Source organism: Triticum dicoccoides, chromosome 1B, assembly GCF_002162155.2.
Source record: "Triticum dicoccoides isolate Atlit2015 ecotype Zavitan chromosome 1B, WEW_v2.0, whole genome shotgun sequence".
Lineage (NCBI taxonomy): Eukaryota > Viridiplantae > Streptophyta > Magnoliopsida > Poales > Poaceae > Triticum > Triticum dicoccoides.
Window position 1 is genome coordinate 426,916,023 of NC_041381.1, and position 21,628 is coordinate 426,937,650.

The following is a 21,628-nucleotide window of genomic DNA, read 5'->3' on the forward strand; positions in this document are numbered from 1 at the left end:
AATTCCAAAAATGACTTTCATGGAATTCAGGACTTTTGGAGCTGTGCAGAATAGGTCTCTAATATTTGCTCCTTTTATAGCCCAGAATCCCAGCTCCCGGCATTCTCCCTCTTCGTGTAAACCTTGTAAAATAAGAGAGGATAGGCATAAGTATTGTGATATATCATGTAATAACAGCCCATAATGCAATAAATATCAATATAGAAGCATGATGCAAAATGGACGTATCATGGGGTATTCAGGATCTTCAGCATCATCCGGAGTCTCGTTGTCTTTGGTGCCAGTATTACTATCCTTTGCCCAACGCGATCGTGAGCGGCGCCGCTATCGTTGGTGCTTTGGTGGTTTATCGACGGGTTTGTCCTCATCTGGGCTTGGGTTATCCTCGTCGTTCTTCGGAGTGTCCACCATGTACACATCGTAGGTTGAGGTGGTCGTCCAACGCCATGTGACGGGTGGTACTTGGCTTGGTTCAGCGTCGGCATCATCGTCCATGCCTTCGATGTCTTCGGACGCATAGTCTAGCATGTCGGCTAAGTCCTCGACTGTGGCTATCAAGTGGGTGGTGGGTGGGGCGCAAAATGTTGGGGAACATAGTAATAATGCAAAATTTTCTTACGTGTCACCAAGATCAATCTAGGAGATACTAGCAAAGAGAGGGAGTGCATCTTCATACCCTTGAAGATTGCTAAGCGGAAGCGTTACAAGAACGCGGTTGATGGAGTCGTACTCGCAGCGATTCAAATCGCGGAAGATCCGATCTAGCGCTGAACGGACGACGCCTCCGCATTCAACACACGTACAGCCCAGGGATTTCTCCTCCTTCTGATCCAACAAGGGGAGAGGAGAAGTTGAGGGAGAGCTCCGGCAGCACGACGGCGTGGTGGTGGAGCTTGCAGTTTTCCCGCAAGGCTTCGCCAAGCTCTACGGAGGAGGAGGAGGTGTTGGAGGAGGGAGGGGCTGCGCCAGGGGAAGGTTATGGCAGCCCTCCAACCCTCCCACTATTTATAAGGGAAGGGGAGAGGGGGCCGGCCCCCCTTAGATCCCATCTACAAGGGGGGCGGCGGCCAAGGGGGGGGGGGACTTGCCCCCCAAGTTTGGTGGGAGGCGCCCCCACCCCCTAGGGTTTCCAACCCTAGGTGCCTTGGGCCCTTGGTTTGGGGGCGCACCAGCCCACTAGGGGGCTGGTTCCCACCTTTGTTCAGCCCATTAAGTCCCCCGGGGCAGATGGCCCCACCCGGTGGACCCCCGGACACCTTTTGGTGGTCCTGGTACAATACTGATAACCCCCGAAACCATTACAGTGACTGAAACTGGACTTCCCATATATAAATCTTTACCTACGGACCATTCTGGAACTCCTCGTGACGTCCGGGATCTCATCCGGGACTCCGAACAACCTTCAGCAACCACATACAATTTCCCATAACAACTCTAGCGTCACCGAACCTTAAGTGTGTAGACCCTACAGGTTCGGGAACCATGCAGACATGACCGAGACATCTCTCCGGCCAATAACCAATAGCGGGATCTGGATACCCATGTTGGCTTCCACATGTTCCACGATGATCTCATCGGATGAACTACGATGTGTGGGATTCAATCAATCCCGTATACAATTCCCTTTGTCCACCGATATGTTACTTGCCCGAGATTTGATCGTCGGTATCCCCATACCTCGTTCAATCTCATTACCGGCAAGTCTCTTTACTCGTTCCGTAACGCATGATCCTGTGACTAACTCGTTAGTCACATTGATCTCATTATGATGATGCATTACCGAGTGGGCCCAGAGATACCTCTCCTTCATACGGAGTGACAAATCCCAGTCTCGATTCGTGCCAACCCAACAGACACTTTCGGAGATACCTGTAGTGTAGCTTCATAGCCACCCAGTTACGTTCTGACGTTTGGTACACCCAAAGCATTCCTACGGTATCCGGGAGTTGCACAATCTCATGGTCTAAGGAAATGATACTTTACATTAGAAAAGCTCTTAGCAAACAAACTACACGATCTTGTGCTATTCTTAGGATTGGTTCTTGTCCATCACATCATTCTCCTAATGTCCATGGTCCATGGTCAGGAAACCACAACCATCTATTGATCAACGAGCTAGTCAACTAGAGGCTTACTAGGGACATATTATGGTCTATGTATTCACACATGTACTCCCTCCATTTCTTTTTACTCCACGTATAAGTTTTGGTCAAAGTCAAACTACATAAAGTTTGACCAAATTTATATTAAAAAATATGAACATCTACAATACTTAAACTATATAATATGAAAATACATTTCATGGTGCGTCTGAAAATGTTGATTTCATATTGTGAATGTTGATATTTTTTAATATAAGGTTAGTCAAACTATGCAAAGCTTGACTTTGACCAAACCTTATATGCAGACTAAAAAGAAACGGAGGGAGTATTACGGTTTCCGGTTAATACAATTAAAGCATGAAGAATAGACAATTATTATGAACAAGGAAATATAATAATAACCATTTTATTATTGCCTCTAGGGCATATTTCCAATAGTCTCCCACTTGCACTAGAGTCAATAATCTAGCTACATTGTGATGAATCGAACACCCATAAAGTTCTGGTGTTGATCATGTTTTGCTCGTGGAAGAGGTTTAGTCAATGGATCTGCGACATTCAGATCCGTATGCACTTTACAAATATCTATGTCTCCATCTTGAATATTTTCATGAATGAAGTTGAAGCGACGCTTGATATGCCTGGTCTTCTTGTGAAACCTGTGCTCCTTGGCAAGGGCAATAGCTCTAGTGTTGTCACAGAAGAGAGTCATCGGCCCGACGCATTGGGAATAAATCCTAGGTCGGTGATGAACTCCTTCATCCAGATTCATGTGCTGCCTTCGAGGCTGTCATGTACTCCGCTTCACATGTAGATCCCGCCATAGCGCTTTGCTTGCAACTGCACCCGCTGACTGCCCCACCATTCAAAATGTACACGTATCCGGTTTGTGACTTGGAGTCATCCAGGTCTGTGTCGAAGCTAGCATCAACGTAACCCTTTATGACGAGCTCTTCGTCACCTCAATAAATGAGAAACATATCCTTAGTCGTTTTCAGGTACTTCAGGATATTCTTGACCGCTGTCCAGTGTTCCATGCCGGGATTACTTTGGTACCTCCCTACCAAACTTACGGCAAGGTTCACATCAGGTCTGGTACACAGCATGGCATACATAATAGACCCTATGGTTGAGGCATAGGGGATGACACTCATCTTTTCTCTACCTTCTGTCGAGGTCGGGCATTGAGCCATGCTCAATTTCACACCTTGCAATACAGGCAAGAACCCCTTCTTGGACTGATCCATATTGAACTTCTTCAATATCTTGTCAAGGTATGTGCTTTGTGAAAGACCAATGAGGTGTCTCGATCTATCTCTATAGATCTTGATGCCTAATATGTAAGCAGCTTCTCCAAGGTCCTTCATTGAAAAACACTTATTCAAGTAGGTCTTTACGCTTTCCAAGAGTTCTATATCATTTCCCATCAATAGTATGTCATCCACATATAATATGAGAAATGCTACAGAGCTCCCACTCACTTTCTTGTAAACACAAGCTTCTCTATAAGTCTGCATAAACCCAAAAGCTTTGATTATTTCATTAAAGTGAATGCTCCAACTCCGAGATGCTTGCACCAGCCCATAGATGGATCGCTGGAGCTTGCATACCTTATCAACATTCTTAGGACCGACAAAACCTTCCGGCTGCATCATATACAATTCTTCCTTAAGGAAACTGTTAAGGAATGCTGTTTTGACGTCCATTTGCCATATCTCATAATAATAGAATGCGACAATTGCTAACATGATTCGGACGGACTTCAGCTTCGCTACAGGTGAGAAGGTCTCATCGTAGTCAACCCCTTGAACTTTTTGATAACCCTTAGCGACAAGTCGAGCCTTATAGACGGTCACATTACCATCCGCGGCAGTCTTCTTCTTAAAGATCCATTTATTTTCTATGGCTTGCCGATCATCGGGCAAGTTTGTCAAAGTCCATATTTGTTTTCATACATGGATCCTATCTCGGATTTCATGGCTTCAAGCCATTTGTTGGAATCCGGGCCCGCCATCGCTTCTTCATAGTTCGAAGGTTCACCGTTGTCGAACAACATGATTTCCAGGACAGTGTTGCCATACCATTCTGGTGTGGAACGTGTCCTTGTGGACCTACAAAGTTCAGTAGTAACTTGATCTGAATTTTCATGATCATCATCATTAACTTCCTCTCTAGTCGATGCAGGCACCATAGAAACATCTTCCTGAGCTGCGCTACTTTCCGGTTCAAGAAGTGTCAACTCATCAAGTTCTACTTTCCTCCCACTTAATTATTTTGAGAGAAACTGTTTCTCCAAAAAGGATCCATTCTTGGCAACAAAGATCTTGGCCTCGGATCTGAGGTAGAAGGTATACCCAATAGTTTCCTTAGGGTATCCTATGAAGACGCATTTTTCTGATTCCGGTTCGAGCCTTTCAGGTTGAAGTTTCTTGACATAAGCATCGCATCCCCAAACTTTTAGAAACGACAACTTAAGTTTCTTCCCAAACCATAATTCCTACGGTGTCGTCTCAACGGATTTAGATGATGCCCTATTTAAAGTGAATGCGGCTATCTCTAAAGCATAACCCCAAAAAGATAGCGGTAGATCGGTAAGAGACATCATAGATCGCACCATATCCGATAGAGTGCGATTACGACGTTCAGACACACCATTACTCTGAGGTGTTCTAGGCGGCGTCAGTTGTGAAACAATTCCACATTTCCTTAGGTGCGTACCAAACTCATGACTCAAATATTCTCCTCCACGATCTGATCGTAAGAAATTTATTTTCTTGTCACGTTGATTCTCTACCTCACTCTAAAATTCCTTGAACTTTTCAAAGGTCTCAGACTTGTGTTTCATTAAGTAGACATACCCATATCTACTTAAGTCATCAGTGAGGGTGAGAACATAACGATAGCCATCGCGAGCCTCAACGCTCATTGGACCGCACACATCAGTATGTATGATTTCCAACAAGTTCGTTGCTCGCTCCATTGTTCCGGAGAACGGAGTCTTGGTCATTTTGCCCATAAGGCATGGTTCACATGTGTCAAATGATTCATAATCAAGAGACTCCAAAAGTCCATCTGCATGGAGTTTGTTCATCCGTTTGACACCAATGTGACCAAGGCGGCAGTGCCACAAGTATGTGGGGCTATCATTATCAACCTTACATATTTTGGTATTCACACTATGAATATGTGTAACATCACGTTCGAGATTCAATAAAAATAAACCATTGACCAACGGGGCATGACCATAGAACATATCTCTCATATAAATAGAATAACCATTATTCTTAGATTTAAATGAGTAGCCATCTCGCATTAAACGAGATCCAGATACAATGTTCATGCTCAAAGCTGGCACTAAATAACAATTATTGAGGTTTAAAACTAATCCCGAAGGTAGATGTAGAGGTAGCATGCCGACAGCGATCACATCGACCTTGGAACCATTCCCGACGCGCATCGTCACCTCGTCCTTCGCCAGCCTCCACTTATTCCATAGCTCCTGTTTCGAGTTACAAATATGAGCAACCGCACCGGTATCAAATACCCAAGAGCTACTACGAGTGCTGGTAAGGTACACATCAATAACATGTATATCATATATACCTTTGGCGTTGCCAGCCTTCTTATCCGCTAAGTACTTGGGGCAGTTCCGTTTCCAGTGACCATTTCCCTTGCAATAAAAGCACTGAGTCTCAGGCTTGGGTCCATTCTTTAGCTTCTCCCCGGCAACTAATTTACCGGGTGCGGCAACTCCCTTGCCTTCCTTCTTGAAGGTCTACTTACCCTTGCCTTTCTTGAAACTAGTGGTCTTATTCACCATCAACACTTGATGTTCCTTTTTGATTTCCACCAACGCTGATTTCAGCATTGAATATAACTCAGGAATGGATTTCTCCATCCCTTGCATATTGTAGTTCATCACAAAGCTCTTGTAGCTAGGTGGAAGCGACTGGAGGATCCTGTCAATGACTGAGTCATCTGGGAGATTAACTCCCAGTTGAGACAAGAGGTTGTGCAACCCAGACATCTTGAGTATATGCTCGCTGACAGAACTATTTTCCTCCATCTTACAACTGTAGAACTTGTCCGAGACTTCATATCTCTCGACCCGGGCATGAGCTTGGAAAACCATTTTCAGCTCTTGGACCATCTGATATGCTTCGTGCTGCTCAAAACGCTTTTGGAGCCCCGGTTCTAAGCTGTAAAGCATGCCACACTGAACCAGGGAGTAATCATCACTATGCGATTGCCAGACGTTCATAACGTCTTGAGTTGCTGGGAAAATGGGTGCGTCACCTAGCGGTGCTTCAAGGACATATGCTTTTTTGGCAGCTATGAGGATGATCCTCAAGTTTCGGACCCAATCCGTATAGTTGCTACCATCGTCTTTCAGCTTGGTTTTCTCTAGGAACACGTTGAAGTTGAGGGCAACATTAACATGGGCCATTTCATATACAAGACATATTGTAAAGATATTTTAGACTAAGTTCATGATAATTAAGTTCATGTAATCAAATGATTTAACGAACTCCCACTCAGATAGACATCCCTCTAGTCATCTAAGTGTTACATGATCCGAATTGACTAGGTCGTGTCCGATCATCACGTGAGACGGACTAGTCATCAATGGTGAACATCTCCATGTTGATCGTATCTACTATACGACTCATGTTCAACCTTTTGGTCTCTTGTGTTCCGAGACCATGTCTATACATGCTAGGCTCGTCAAGTCAACCTAAGTGTTTCGCATGTGTAAATCTGGCTTACACCCGTTGTATGTGAACGTTAGAATCTATCACACCCGATCATCACGTGGTGCTTCGAAACAACGAACCTTCGCAATAGTGCATAGTTAGGGGGAACACCTTTCTTGAAATTTTAGTGAGGAATCATCTTATTTATGCTACCGTCATTCTAAGCAAATAAGATGTAAACATGACAAACATCACATGCAAATCACAAAGTGACATGATATGGCCAATATCATCTTGCGCATTTGATCTCCATCTTCGAGGCGCGGCATGATCACCTTCGTCACCGGCATGACACCATGCTCTTCATCATCATGATCTCCATCATCATGTCTTCATGAAGTTGTCTTTCCAACTATTACTTCTACTACTATGGCTAATGGTTAGCAATGAAGTAAAGTAATTACATGGCGTTTTCATTGATGCGCAAGTCATACAATAAATTAAGACAACTCCTATGGCTCTTGTCGGTTGTCATACTCATCGACATGCAAGTCGTGATTCCTATTACAAGAACATGATCAATCTCATACATCACATATATCATTCATCACATCCTTTTGGCCATATCACATCACATAGCATACCCTGCAAAAACAAGTTAAACGTCCTCTAATTGTTGTTGCATGTTTTACGTTGCGGCTATGGGTTTCTAGCAAGAACGTTTCTTACCTATGAAAAAGCCACAACGGTGATATGCTAATTGCTATTTACCCTTCATAAGGACCCTTTTCATCGAATCCGATCCGACCAAAGTGAGAGAGACAGACACCTGCTAGCCACCTTATGCAACAAGTGCATGTCAGTCGGTGGAACCTGTCTCACATAAGCGTACGTGTAAGGTCGGTCCGGGCCGCTTCATCCCACAATGCCGCCGAATCAAGGTAGTACTAGTAATGGTAAGCAAATTGAACAAATCATCGCCCACAACTACTTGTGTTCTACTCGTGCATAGAATCTACGCATAGACCTAGCTCATTATGCCACTTTTGGGGAACATAGTAATAATTCAAAATTTTCCTACGTGTCACCAAGATCAATCTAGGAGATACTAGCAACGAGAAAGAGAGGGAGTGCATCTTCATACCCTTGAAGATCGCTAAGTGGAAGCATTACAAGAACACGGTTGATGGAGTCGTACTCACGGCGATTCAAATCGCGGAAGATCTGATCTAGCGCCGAATGGACGGCGCCTCCGCGTTCAACACACGTACAGCCCGGGGACGTCTCCTCCTTCTTGATCCAGCAAGGGGAGAGGAGAAGTTGAGGGAGAGCTCCGGCAGCACGACGGCGTGGTGGTGGAGCTTGCGGTTTTCCTGCAGGGCTTCACCAAGCTCTACGGAGGAGGAGGAGGTGTTAGAGGAGGGAGGGGCTGCGCTAGGGGAAGGGTATGGCAGCCCTCCCACCCCCCACTATTTATAGGGGAAGGGGAGAGGGGGCCGGCCCCCTTAGATCCCATCTACAAGGGGGCGGCGACCAAGGGGGGGACTTGCCCCCCAAGTTTGGTGGAAGGCGCCCCCACCCCCTAGGGTTTCCAATCCTATGCGCCTTGGGCCCTTGGGGGGTGCACCAGCCCACTAGGGGGCTGGTTCCCACCTTTGTTCACCCCATTAAGTCCCCCAGGGCAAGTGCCCCACCCGATGGACCCCCGGACACCTTTCGGTGGAACCGGTACAATACTGATAACCCCCGAAACCATTCCGTTGACTGAAATTGGACTTCCCATATATAAACTTTACCTCCAGACCATTCCGAAACTCCTCATGACGTCCGGGATCTCATTCGGGACTCCGAACAACCTTCGGTAACCACATACAATTTCCCATAACAACTCTAGCGTCACCGAACCTTAAGTGTGTAGACCCTACGGGTTCGGGAACCATGCAGACATGACCGAGACATCTCTCCGGCCAATAACCAACAGCGGGATCTGGATACCCATGTTGGCTCCCACATGTTCCATGATGATCTCATCGAATGAACCACGATGTCTGGGATTCAATCAATCCCGTATACAATTCCCTTTGTCCACCGGTATGTTACTTGCCCGAGATTCGATCGTCGGTATCCCCATACCTCGTTCAATCTCATTACCAGCAAGTCTCTTTACTCATTCCGTAACGCATGATACCGTGACTAACTCCTTAGTCACATTGAGCTCATTATGATGATGCATTACCGAGTGGGCCCATAGATACCTCTCCGTCATACGGAGTGACAAATCCCAGTCTCAATTCGTGCCAACCCAACAGACACTTTCAGAGATACCTGTAGTGCACCTTTATAGCCACCCAGTTATGTTGTGATGTTTGGTACACCCAAAGCATTCCTACGGTATCCGGGAGTTGCACAATCTCATGGTCTAAGGAAATGATACTTGACATTAGAAAAGCTCTTAGCAAACGAACTACACGATCTTGTGCTATGCTTAGGATTGGGTCTTGTCCATCACATCATTCTCCTAATGATGTGATCCCGTTATAAACGACATCCAATGTACATGGTCAGGAAAGCACAACCATCTATTGATCAATGAGCTATTCAACTAGAGGCTTACTAGGGACATATTACGGTCTATGTATTCACACATGTATTACGGTTTCCGGTTAATACAATTACAACATGAACAACAGACAATTATCATGAACAAGGAATTATAATAATAACCATTTTATTATTGCCTTTAGGGCATATTTCCAACACAAAATTCCCCATTCTCAGCCCCCAGCCCTAGCTGGGTACAGTTCGGAGGCAATGCCTCCGTGATGGCGAGAGACTGCATTAAGTCCAATGCTTCATCTACGAGCAAAAGTGGGACCGAGAACTGCGGATCAGCTGGGCTGAGTTCGGCATAGGACACCTAATCGAACCCACTGAGTGCGTACCTCGGCAGTTCGGGATGACTGCCCAGAGCCGAATCTAAGATCGCATATGGGTCTTCGATCGGGAGTTCCACAAGGGGAAAAAGTCCAGCGGGGCTCATGCTCCCGTCTTCGGATGGCAAGACCTGCCCCGGATCTAAGGCCAAGGTGGGTGTGGGTGTCGAGCCCTGAATGGGGTCTGACAGGGGATCCAAAGAGTCTTCTCGGCGGGGACACAGAGTGGCGGCCGAAGCCGCGAACCCGTCGAAGACTAGGTCTCCTCGGATGTCAGCAACATAGTTCAGGTTTCCAAACCTGATCTGGTGGCCGGGGACGTAACTATCGACCTGCTCAAGGCGGCCGATCGAGTTGGCACGAAGCACGAAGCCACCGAACACGAAGACCTGCGCAGGAATAAAAATTTCCTTGGATGCAACATCATTATTGATGGAGAGGTAGGCCATCGATCCTTCTGTCAACGATACAGCGGAGCTCTTAATGAAAGCACCAATGTCGGTGTCAAAACCGGCAGATCTCGGGTAGGGGGGCCCAAGTTGTACGTCTGAGGATCAATGGTAACTATGGAGAAAGGACACAATGTTTACCCAGGTTCGGGCCCTCTTAATGGAGGTAAAACCCTACTCCTGCTTGATTATATTCGAGGGTATAGGGGTTACAAGAGTTGATCTACCTCGAGATCGATTCGGCTAACCCTAGATAGCTAGCCTAGCAATGTTGTGGTCCCGCCTCCGATCTATCCTCTGGTTTATATAGACACCGGGGGGCTTAGAGTTGTACAAAGTCGGTTTTACAGAAAGGAATAAGATATCCGGACACCTATACTTGCCATCCACACATACGGGAGTCCCTACCGGACACGAGAGATAATCTTCTGTCTTGTATCTTGACGGCCCATTAGTCCGGCCCACATTAACAAACCGGACGCCCAAGGACCCCCCCCCCCAGTCCAGGACTCCCACACCCGCCTTATATGAGTTATATGGTATTGTTCTTTGCATTTGATCTCTTTGGAGGTTGCTTCAGAGGGGGGCTCGCTGGTATGGTTAGCGCACCTGCCGGTGCAAGGTCTAGTTGTGTGCCCTTCCCAATGGACATACCCAGATCATCTTAACCTCATCTCCCCTCTCCGGTTACCATCACCATCAACCATATCAGCATCAACTTCTTCCTCTTCCTCTTCATAAACTTCATTATCATAGTAATCAATATCATTATCTGAGCAGCCTTGACGACCAGCCCGACCACCACCTCGGGAAAAACCACCTTCACCTCCACCTGAAGCTCTTCCTTCAGGTCCGAAGATCCAATAAACCCACATATTCTTGAATATGAGCGCTGACAGAGGATGAAGTCCATTGCCACGTTCCTTATAAACGTGCACAAACACCCCACATCCAAATACACCAATTGGACAACCTAACCTCTTCATCATGGCCTCTACCTCGCTCGCTTCGAGCTTGAAGACTTCTCATATATCACCTTCCCTAATCCGAAAGATTCGACCTACCAGGCTCCTGCAGAAACCATAACCCCCTCCGTCCCCAAAATACACCAACGAAGACCCGGAACAATCCAGGATCGTCCCTTGTTTAGTTTGAATTGGTTCAGTTGGAGGAATCAGATGGGAGGGGAAGAATTCTCTATGGTGGCGAAGATCGCCGCTGAGAGGAAAAGAGCCCTAACGAGAGGGGAAGATAGCGTTGTTTAGCTTCAGAAGGACTAGATAGATGTGCCGATTATCTTGGGATCGCCGCTCCCTTCTTCAAGACTTGAAGACGTCATCGTGGTGCTCCTCCCCGTGTATAGGATCCAGGTGAAACCCTTTGTCCATTGGACTCGTCAGCGGCGACGCTACACGATGTTGTCCCTTATAAGGCGTTGTTGTGGATCTTAGGTGTTATAGGGTGTAGCATAACGTTATATTCGGTCCTTCTTGTGCTCTCTTTCGGTAGCATAGTCGCGTGCGCCCGCATGATCTGGTTATCTCGAGATCGGTATTGTATAAGGGGTTACCTCACCATTTCATATCGTTCGGCCGTGTCTCTAGTCGGCCGGAATGAATAAGGCAGATCCGGCTGGCGGCCTCTCAAAATGGGCTGTCTTGCTGACGCGGGCTTCCTCCGACCCGGATCCTCTGTTTTTTCAGTCTCCACACAGCGTGAGCACCAACAAACCATCGCGCTCGGAGGCGTACGGCTTCGTGGGGTCCATCGCCGCGTCCGCCACCGCGCTCGCGTACATCGCGTGGGCGTACGCGCCGGAGCCGTGGCTCTGCCACATCGGCGCGACCTACTACCCCAACAAGTATCCGCCGCCACTGCAGCTGTTTCTTCCTCGCAATAAACGAGTCGCGTGCTGACTGTCATCTGTGCTGCTGCTGTCTTCTCAGGCGCTGGGCGGTGGCCGTTCCGGCGTTCGTGGCGGTGGCCGTTCCGGCGTTCGTGGCGGTGGCCGTGGCGCAGGGCTTGGTCCTGTACGTCGCGTCCAACTTCCTCCTCGCTCCTCCGCCGGCTTGCTTCAACACCATCTCCGGTGAGAATCAACATCTTCCTGTCCAAAAAAAGGGAACACAATTCGTTCCGCTATGGTCATTTCACATCTTCAGAAACCCTGTGGCTGACGATCCCCCGATCCATTCTCAGATGAGCACGCCCGGGAGCCGGCGTCGTCTTCCCTGCGGACGGGAGCGGATCAAGCCATCGAGCCCATCGCGGACATCCGCATCGACCGGATGAACAATCTCATGTTTGGCGAGCAAGGGTTTCATTCACTTCCAAGATGATGGACTCAGCTGAACCCATCATGATTTTTTTTTATGATAGATGTGCACGGGTTTTATTTATTTTTTTGCTTCCAAGATTCATTACTGAAGTGGCATTTGCATGCTCTACAAATTACAGTCTCCCTACTGCACTCACAAAATGTAACAAGTACTGCATAGGCCAGAAGTGAGTTTGCGCATGCCAGCCCATCTGTAATAACAGGCACATATAATGTACAACAACACACCTAACGAACACAACCGCATATGCAAACCGGCTCACCAATCGCAGCCTGAGCACACGGTCTTCCCATTCCCTCTCCACCACGCTGATTAGCCCGTGTAAAGTGCAAGAACAGCGCGTTCATCACTTTTCCTCGAACTCCACGTCGATGTAATCAGGCCCTGAGCTTCTTGAACCACCACCGCCACCGCCTCCCGAGGACCTGCTGTTTGGCTGCCACACAATGTTTTGGCAATTCATGCACCGGATCACCTGGTTGCGGTAGCCCACGAACCGCCTTTTACATGCTGGGCACGATCCCTGGAAGTAAAACTTACCAGGTCAGTGGTATTATAGCCGATTACTGCAGAAGAACAAATTGACGAGCAGCGATGCTGCAGAGGATTCCTTCAACCATCCAGAAATAACACATGATAAACCCAAATGTTATGCACGTATGAGGATCGGCCTGCTAAAGTGGTATGCTGCATAAAAAAAGAGCAACCGTATTTGCATCTTGGTTGAACTACTCGTCTACAATGCAAGGGTGACCACATTCGAGTCACTGATGTGAGATAAAACTATAGATCCAAGTCTAAACTGATGAAATGCTTCGTTGTACAGACAAACGCTCAAAGGGATTGAACAAAATGCTTAGGTTCTAACAATTAATACGAAAATCATACGTATAAAGCAACAACAGCCAGTCAGCCACACCCAGTCACATAGGGACTGCTGCAGACTACCTTTGAAGTGATTTAAATAAGTGGAGGACGAAATACTAAATTTAGAAAGATGGCCATTTACCTCAATAGCAACCCTGTTAGCAAAGGTCCCAAGGAGAAGAGGGGCTGCAAATGGTAGCACGAATGTACTGAAAATGAAAATTCTGAAGAGCCACCCCGACAGTGCAAGCCACACGAAAGTAAGTGTCTGCATCCAAATATGGAATATTATTTTCGGAGCATAATATTGAAGTAGAAAATTTTGGGTATGAGAAGGTGCTTAAAGTTAGAACTATTCATACAGTTTGGATCCTAAAAAATATAAGAAGGCACAACCGAGACAGCTTTAGTAAAGGTGTATCTAATAAAACTCCGTATATGGGTAAATTTTGCAAAGATTGTTTCCCCAATTATTAAAAATGTAGCAAGAGAAATGAATTGTGAATGCATGGGTGATAACTCTCACTTCTTTTCATATGTTCTTGTTCCTACATACACAAATGATATCAACAGCAGCGATCTTCAAGTGGCTATTTCACACTAGCATTCCCAGCCTCCTCGATATTTTATGATCATGCTATGGTTAACTTAGTGTTAGAAATCTAAGCACAAGCATCAGACCTGAGAAACAATCAACTACTGGGAACCTGTCTACACTAACTCACGGTCTACCTAAGTAACCACAACAATCAGTCAGACACCACCTCAAGCCTGTAAACCAATTGACCTTGACTGCAAACAACAAATTCTTTCTGCAAAATTAGCCCCAGCTAACAACTCACCCACTATTCCTAAACTAGGTCAGGACTTAGGAACAAACTAGTATAGCTCAATAGGTCTATCTGATTGATGCAAAACATGCTTACATATCACTAGCAAAATCCAAACGGTGATGATCTACGCAAGTATGTGAATGAGTACGCAGGATAATCGATTGATTTCAAGCTGCCAGTGAACTCACAGACAAGGCTCTCCCGATAGGAGTCGCCAGGAAGTCACTCAGCTCCCTCCGATACTGCACACCAAAAGCACAAATTAGCCATAAATTGAGCCAGCAGCTAGGCGCTAATAGGTCATAGCATGGTGGAGAGCATCTGTACTCTAGGCCAGCTGCGGGAGAAGTCGACGGAGAAGGACCGCCATCGCCGGCCGACGCCGAGCTCCGCGTCGATCTCAGCGGCTCGTTCCCGCGCCGCGCGCGCGGCCTCGGCCACGCGGCGCGAGATCGAGTACCTCCCGTCCAGGCGCTGCGCGGCCTGTCGCGCCTCGAAGGAGAGGCGCTCGGCCCCCGCGTTGGCGCCCCGCCAAGCGCGCTGCAGAAGGCCGTCGAGGTCGGCGCGGCCGAAGAAGGCGCGAGGGGACACCGTCGAGGCCCGCCCGAGCTGAACACGGCGAGCAGGAACAGCGGAGCGCGAGAGGTGGAGGAGGCGGCCGGGGCTGGTCCGGGTCGACGGCGGTGGGGGGTGATGCCACCGAGGAGGTGCGAGCGTGGACGCCATTCCGGCGCGTGCGAGGGCGAGAGTGCGTCGCGTGGTCGCGAGATTATTGTGCGGATGGGGTCGCTCGGTTCGTGGGCCGTGTTGGGTTAAGGCCTCTGCTCTCGTGCTCGAGGCCGCCCGTTGGTTGCTTCAAAACAAACTGTCGACGTAATGCGCAGCCCAACGCGCGTCTTGGGCCAGCCCAACTCGGGTTATCATTTTCCTCTTTTCTCTTTCGTTTCTTCTTTTTTCTATTCACTTTTAATTTTAGGACTGTGCTAACTCGGGTTATCATTTTCCTTTTTTCTATTTTTGATGGTACATTTCCCTTAACTCGAACCCACTACTCAGTTTTGCCCCTAATTTTTAGGTATGCTCAGTTTTGCCCCTCCGCCGTTAGTGTCACTTATAGAAATGCCCTTTTGCGCTGTTACCATCTGGTCAAAGGACTTTGACCATCCAGAAAAAATAGCAAAAAAAATCAAAAAAATCTGAAATTTTGTGGGATCGAAGATAGTCATGTCCGCAAGGCGCGTGCAAATTTTTGTGCCATTCGGACAACTCTTACGATGCCCAAACACAACAAAAATGTGCACCTAAGTATCTTCAGTCCCACAAAATTTCATATTTTTTGATTTTTTTTATATTTTTTCGAATTTACTGTTCACATGCGTACAAAATTTATGATTTCCTTTGCCACGAGCTCCCAGGGTGTCCGAACGGCACAAAAATTTGCACGCGCCTTGCGAACATGACTATCTTCGATCCCACAAAATTTTGGATTTTTTGAATTTTTTTGCTATTCTTTTTGATGGTCAAAGTCCTTTGACCAGACAGTAACGACGCAAAAGAGTATTTCTATAAGTGACACTAACGGTGGAGGGACAAAATTGAGCATACCTAAAATATAGGGGCAAAACTGAGTAGTGGGTTCGAATTAAGGGCAGAACTGGAATTGGCCCTATCCTTTTCTCTTTCTATGGATCCCACTTTCTCTTCCTTTCTAACTACTCCTTTCGTTTCATAATGTAAGTCGTTTTTTGACACTACACTACACTATTGCTATAATGGTCATACATTATGAGACGAAGGGAGTACTAATCACTCATCTAATTCTTTTTTTGTTAATTCTTAATCATGTTCTCGGGGTGAAAGACATGCTGACATTTATTTGTGATTTCTTGCATGCATGCAAACTACAAGACCAAACAGAGTATGTCAGCGACAGATTCTTTCTATTGCGAAACTTAAAATGTTTTCTAGCTCAAACCGTCGGTCCAGTTAAAAAACTGTTTTCACATTAAAAAATTACCACTGCGAGATTTTCAAAACTAGATTCAATGTTAATATGTTACGACAAAAAAATTTAGATAAAAAGTTAACAGGCATAGGCTACATAAGTTAACATGTTTGTAACACCTAAGTTACCAAGCTGTTTTGTAGCTCAAATATTTGGTCTAATTGAAAATTTGTTTTCACATAAACAATTCGCCATGATATGACCTTCGAAACTAAATCCCATGTTGGTATTGTTTCAATGATTTTTTTGTATAAAAAGTTGTCAGGCCTGCTATACGTAACTTATCGCATTTGTGACACATAAGTTATCAAGTTGTTTTCATAGAAATTATCGGGCACGAATAATTGTATTCCAAGCTTTCTCTAGTGCATGCTTTTATTTACCAGACCTAATCTAAGTAAGTTATCACCTGTTATGTATGTATATTATCATGCTATTTACAAATGAGTTACCGTGATACGTTTTCAATAATTTTTTTCCCGGGACAAAGTTGCTGTGGTGTTTGTGTGTGGTTACAAAAGTCATTTGATGGCTAAATAAAATATAAAGTTGTTGTTGTAAAAGAAAACAAAAATAGAAAAAGAAAGAAACCTATACCGTGTCATTGGGCTTTACTAGGCTATAGTGAAGCCCAACCCACCAGGGTTGGTGAAAGGATCGATATGGTTGACTAGAGGGGGGTGAATAGGCAACTACTAGTTTTTAGCTTTTCTTAACAAATTAGGTTTAGCAACAAATAGGTTGTCTAGATGTGCAACTAGGTGAGCAACCTATATGATGCAAACAATGACAACAAGTGCAAGCAAATGATACAACACAACAATAGCTTGCACGAAGTAAAGGGAAGAGATAACCACAAGTGGAGCCGGTGGAGACGAGGATGTGTTACCCAAGTTCCTTCCTTTTGGGAGAAATACATCTCCGTTGGAGCGGTGTGGATGCACAATGCTCCGCAAGAATCCACTAGGGCCATCGTATTCTCCTCATGCCCTCACACAATGCGAGATGCCGTGATTCCACTAGTGGTGCCCTTGAAAGCGGCAACCGAACCTTTACAAACAAGGTTGGGGCAATCTCCACAACTTGATTGGAGGCTCCCAACGACACCATGGAGCTTCACCATAATGGAATGTGGGTCCGAGGTGACCTCAACCGTCTAGGGTGCTCGAACACCCAAGAGTAACAAGATTCACAAGGGATTAGTGGGGGGAATCAAATTTCTCTTGGTGGAAGTGTAGATCCGGGCCTTCTCAACCAAACCTTAGAAAATCAACAAGTTTGATTGGCTAGGGAGAGAGATCGGGCAAGAATGAGCTTTGGAGCAACAATGGAGCTTGGGGGAAAAGTGGTAGGTATTCTTGGGGAAGAAGACCCCCTTATATAGTGGGAGGGGACAATCCAACCATTATCCCCTTATTTAGCTCGCAGCAAGCGGTACTACTGCTCTAGGGAGCGGTACTACTGCTGGCCGCAGTGGTACTGCCGCCCGGCCCAGTGGTACTACCATTGGGCCTTGCACAACGCCTAAGGGAGAAGGAACAAAGAGGAGGGCCATTGAGCGGTACTAGTAGCGGTAGTAGTGCGGTACTACTGCTGCTACTGCCCCTGAACCCGACACAAGACATGCAGGTCTCAAGTCGAGGCGGTACTCGCACAGAACCAAAGCCGTACTACCGCCTATGGTCGTGGGCGGTACTACCGCTTATTGGCTTTCAGCGGTACTGCCGCTTTAGGGACGTAGTACTACCTCTGGCGCCTCCCTTATAGCACTTCCACAATAACAAGTATACTCCAAGGATGAGGGAAGGAGCTGGGGGTGCGACAAAGATGTGTACGTGTTGATTCCACCCTAGCCTTTCCGATACGAACTCCATTTTGATAGTACAATATCTCCTATGACTCAAGTCCGCCAAAACCAAAACGAAAGAAAACTACACCATCTTCACTTTGAGCTCCGAGGGGAATAAATCATTGATAATCCACAAGTATAGGGGATCAATTGTAGCCTTTCTCGATAACTAAGAGTGTCAAACCCAACGAGGAGCTAAACACTACTGCAGGATACTACTAACACGACACTATGATCAGAGAGCCTTTGACGAAACTATGTGTGATGCATTAATCCCAAACGGTGGTGTAAAAAACTCGTCAAAAGGTGCAAAACGTTTGCGATGGCAGAGCCATCAAACACGGTTCAGATTTTAGTTGCATGTGCGATGCAGGGCACACGGTTAATCCATTCGAATTGTTTGTGATGAGGCAGAACAACAGAAACAGACAGCCATATCAATGTGTGTGCGATATACGGCATACCGTTCACTCTGATGAACTGTTTGCTGTTAGGGAGTGCAACAGAAATGGTTAGCCAGATCAAGGTGTGTGTGATATACGACATACGGTTCACTCGAACGAACTGTTTTTGATTAGGGAACACAACAGAAACGGTTCAACTTAACAAGATGTGTGTGATATGCGGCATACAGTTCACATGGATGAACTATTTGCGATGAGCCAAAAGATGAGTGTCTAAATAAGATGTGTGTGATACATGGCAAACAGCCGACTCGGATGAACTGTTTGCGATGAGAAATTACAACACAGACGGTTAATGCAGTTAGTTCATGTGCAATTCTGTGTATACAAAAAACTTTGAAAAATGCAAACTAGTTACTTGCGGTGGCTAGGAGCATCGCACACGATGCGTCTGCGAGTACTCGTGTGCGATGATTAGTAAGTTACACATACGTTTCCTTATGTTAACACATGTCTGAATTTGCAATATGGACAGTTAATATGCAAATGCCTTCTGGACATTGGGCACACGCTTAAACTCAATGAACTGTGTACGATACTAATACTTTCCATGAAAATTTAAGAACTTGGCTAACATCATTTGAGTAACACACACACACACACACACACACACACACACACACACACACACACACATATATATATATATATATATATATATATATAGTGGTTACACTATTCGACAAAAGGAGGATACTTAACATAGTAACAACTATCACATTTTAAGAGGCTAAGGGCCAACAACCATATGGTCCATATCTACATACTTAACATAGTAACAGCTAGCACATTTTAAGAGGCCGAGGGCCAACAACCACAACTATCCACTGGAAGCATCTTGATCACGGCGACTCAACATCTTGTCAACGAAAAGGAAGAGCCCTCCTGTGCCTTGGTAGAGCATGAGTAGAACAGTGTCTCCAATTTTCCAATATGGATGCATTGCCACGACAAGCGAGAACTTGTTAATTTGAATGGTTCCATTTTTGCGGGAAATGCAGTACCTTGCAATTACTTTGGTGTTATTAGCAGGCACAAGTGTAATTGTCCACGCCGGGAAATCGATCCAGGAACTGCTACGACGGGCAGTTTCGGTTGAAATGTAGAATAAAAACCAGTTGTAACATATCGTTGAAGATATATATAGTTTATGAGCGTCAACATTAAAATAAGACTTTTTACCAGCATTTTGTGCACACAATTGGTCTTGTTCAATGTGTGCACCATAGGTATAATTAATCCCATCCAAAATCCAGCATTCATACGTTGTGCTATCTTTGTCAGATTATCAACAAAGTTTATGACATGCTTCAAGTCCTTCCAGTGAAATTTGGTACGCTTAGTAACATACAGATCGTTCACCATGCATCCAACATATCCTGCTTAAAAGGTGGAAAGGTATTATTTATTTAGAACATGGCAGAAGAATATATAGTGCACATAAATTGGTAAAAGGAATTTGTTACTGTCCAGGAATGGAGTCAGAAAATGAAATCACAATTGGTTACTTAAATAGTGATCAATTAGTCAGAACGAATACCCCAATTTTGCTATGTAATATGACATCATGGAGAAAGTTGAAAGGACACTAACCTCAATCAGACTTTGATCTGCTGATGACATTGGGAAAGTAAACATCCATGTTAATTAGACCAGGCTGTGTTGCATGCACTAGAATTTTGTTGCGAGCTTTCAATTCATAACACTTAGACATTTTTCTCCAAAGGTCCGCATTAAAACAGGAGTGACCATCTTTATCAAGTTTGACGCTAACCATCATTGTAAATCCATGTTGCATTGTTAATATGACATCCTGGGAGTCATCAACAAAGTAAAGCCCAAGATTTCCTTCTACTCCCGCTCTTGCAAAGCAAGGGATGTACTGCTTGAAATGAAAATTAAGATCGTAAATTCGATATATTGAAATAACAGAGCAAGATGCAAATATGGGAGTAACTGATAGAACAGATCAATATATAGATGAAAGCAAAGTACAAAAATATATAATTAAAAATATATAATGTAACAAAGATTTGATGCAAATATGAGAGTAACTGAATGAAAAATACATCATATATTTGCCTAATATATGGGGGGGGGGTCGGCTTTGACATCTAGGCTGCATGTGGCACCATACCTTTTATCCAAATGTAGCAACAAACGGTATATGTTCACAAATTTAGGCCATGCCGATCGTGGTAGGTTGAGATTGAACATACCGAGTGCTTCCTGAAGTCATTCGGAATGGTGAGATAGAACTTCATTTCCGACTGGCCACAACCACACTTGCCCGATTTGTGCTCGCACTGTGGACACATGAATGAACACCCATGAATCAACTAGAACAAAAATGAATCCACGGCGATTTCCCCCGGTTGGTTAACAAGGATGGATGGACTGTGATAAGAGAAGACTGAATATTTCGCTAAGTTGATTACTTCTCCATGAGAAAAATCCCCGACCCAATCCCACAGAAAACCCCAATCGACAAGAGTCTAGAATTTCGATGCAGATAGATGGCGGAAAGCGGTAGGGGCGAAATCTCGTGTCGTTTGGAGCGCGATCTCCGGCCTCCGACAACAGTCGTTGAACTTAGGGGGCCGCCGCGATAAAAGTTGATGAGGTGCAGAGTTGCGGAGGAGTCCGCGGTGAGTGGGTGGGGACGAAGTGGGCGAGGGTTTTCTTTTTTCCTTTTGCATGTGTGGGTGAACACACACGGTTCACAGAGGGGACGGAGATGAATCATGTGCGATAGTAAATCACTGAGATTGAGTGGGAATCCAAATTTCCTTTGTCCTTTGTCCATGAGTTTTTTTCTACGATGAACATAAACCCTGCAAATCACCGTGTTCAAGTTTGGCACTTTTCCGGGTTCATTTACAATATTTAGGAGATTATGTGCATTTTCTAGGCATTAATGCACATAATTCTAATTCAAACAATCGGTACTTGAAAAGGTGCACGAGAACGGTCTGAAAAACCATGATCGTGCTATTTAGTAAATTCTCACGCCTTTTACAAGGAATGGGCATATATTTCAAGGAAATGTGTTTACTGGGTACTATACAAAAATGAAATACATGCTTGGAAAAC

At 45.5% G+C, this 21,628-nt stretch overlaps 2 protein-coding genes across 2 annotated transcripts; one reads left to right on the top strand and one right to left on the bottom strand.

Annotated features, from left to right (window-relative positions):
• Positions 1 to 11,791: 11,791 nt before the first annotated feature.
• LOC119350442 (phosphatidylinositol N-acetylglucosaminyltransferase subunit P-like) lies at positions 11,792 to 12,546 on the top strand. Its single transcript, XM_037618277.1, has 3 exons — positions 11,792 to 12,039; positions 12,125 to 12,267; positions 12,378 to 12,546. Exons 1-3 carry the CDS (start codon positions 11,792 to 11,794, stop codon positions 12,515 to 12,517), a joined length of 531 nt encoding a protein of 176 aa, XP_037474174.1. The 3' UTR covers positions 12,518 to 12,546.
• A 22-nt stretch (positions 12,547 to 12,568) lies between these two features.
• Positions 12,569 to 14,981, bottom strand: LOC119339132. The gene is made up of 4 exons (XM_037611287.1): positions 14,545 to 14,981; positions 14,406 to 14,459; positions 13,527 to 13,652; positions 12,569 to 13,040 (listed from the first exon to the last, which is right to left on the bottom strand). The coding sequence occupies exons 1-4, from the start codon at positions 14,941 to 14,943 to the stop codon at positions 12,864 to 12,866; spliced, it is 756 nt and encodes a 251-aa protein (XP_037467184.1). The 5' UTR covers positions 14,944 to 14,981; the 3' UTR covers positions 12,569 to 12,863.
• Positions 14,982 to 21,628: the final 6,647 nt, after the last annotated feature.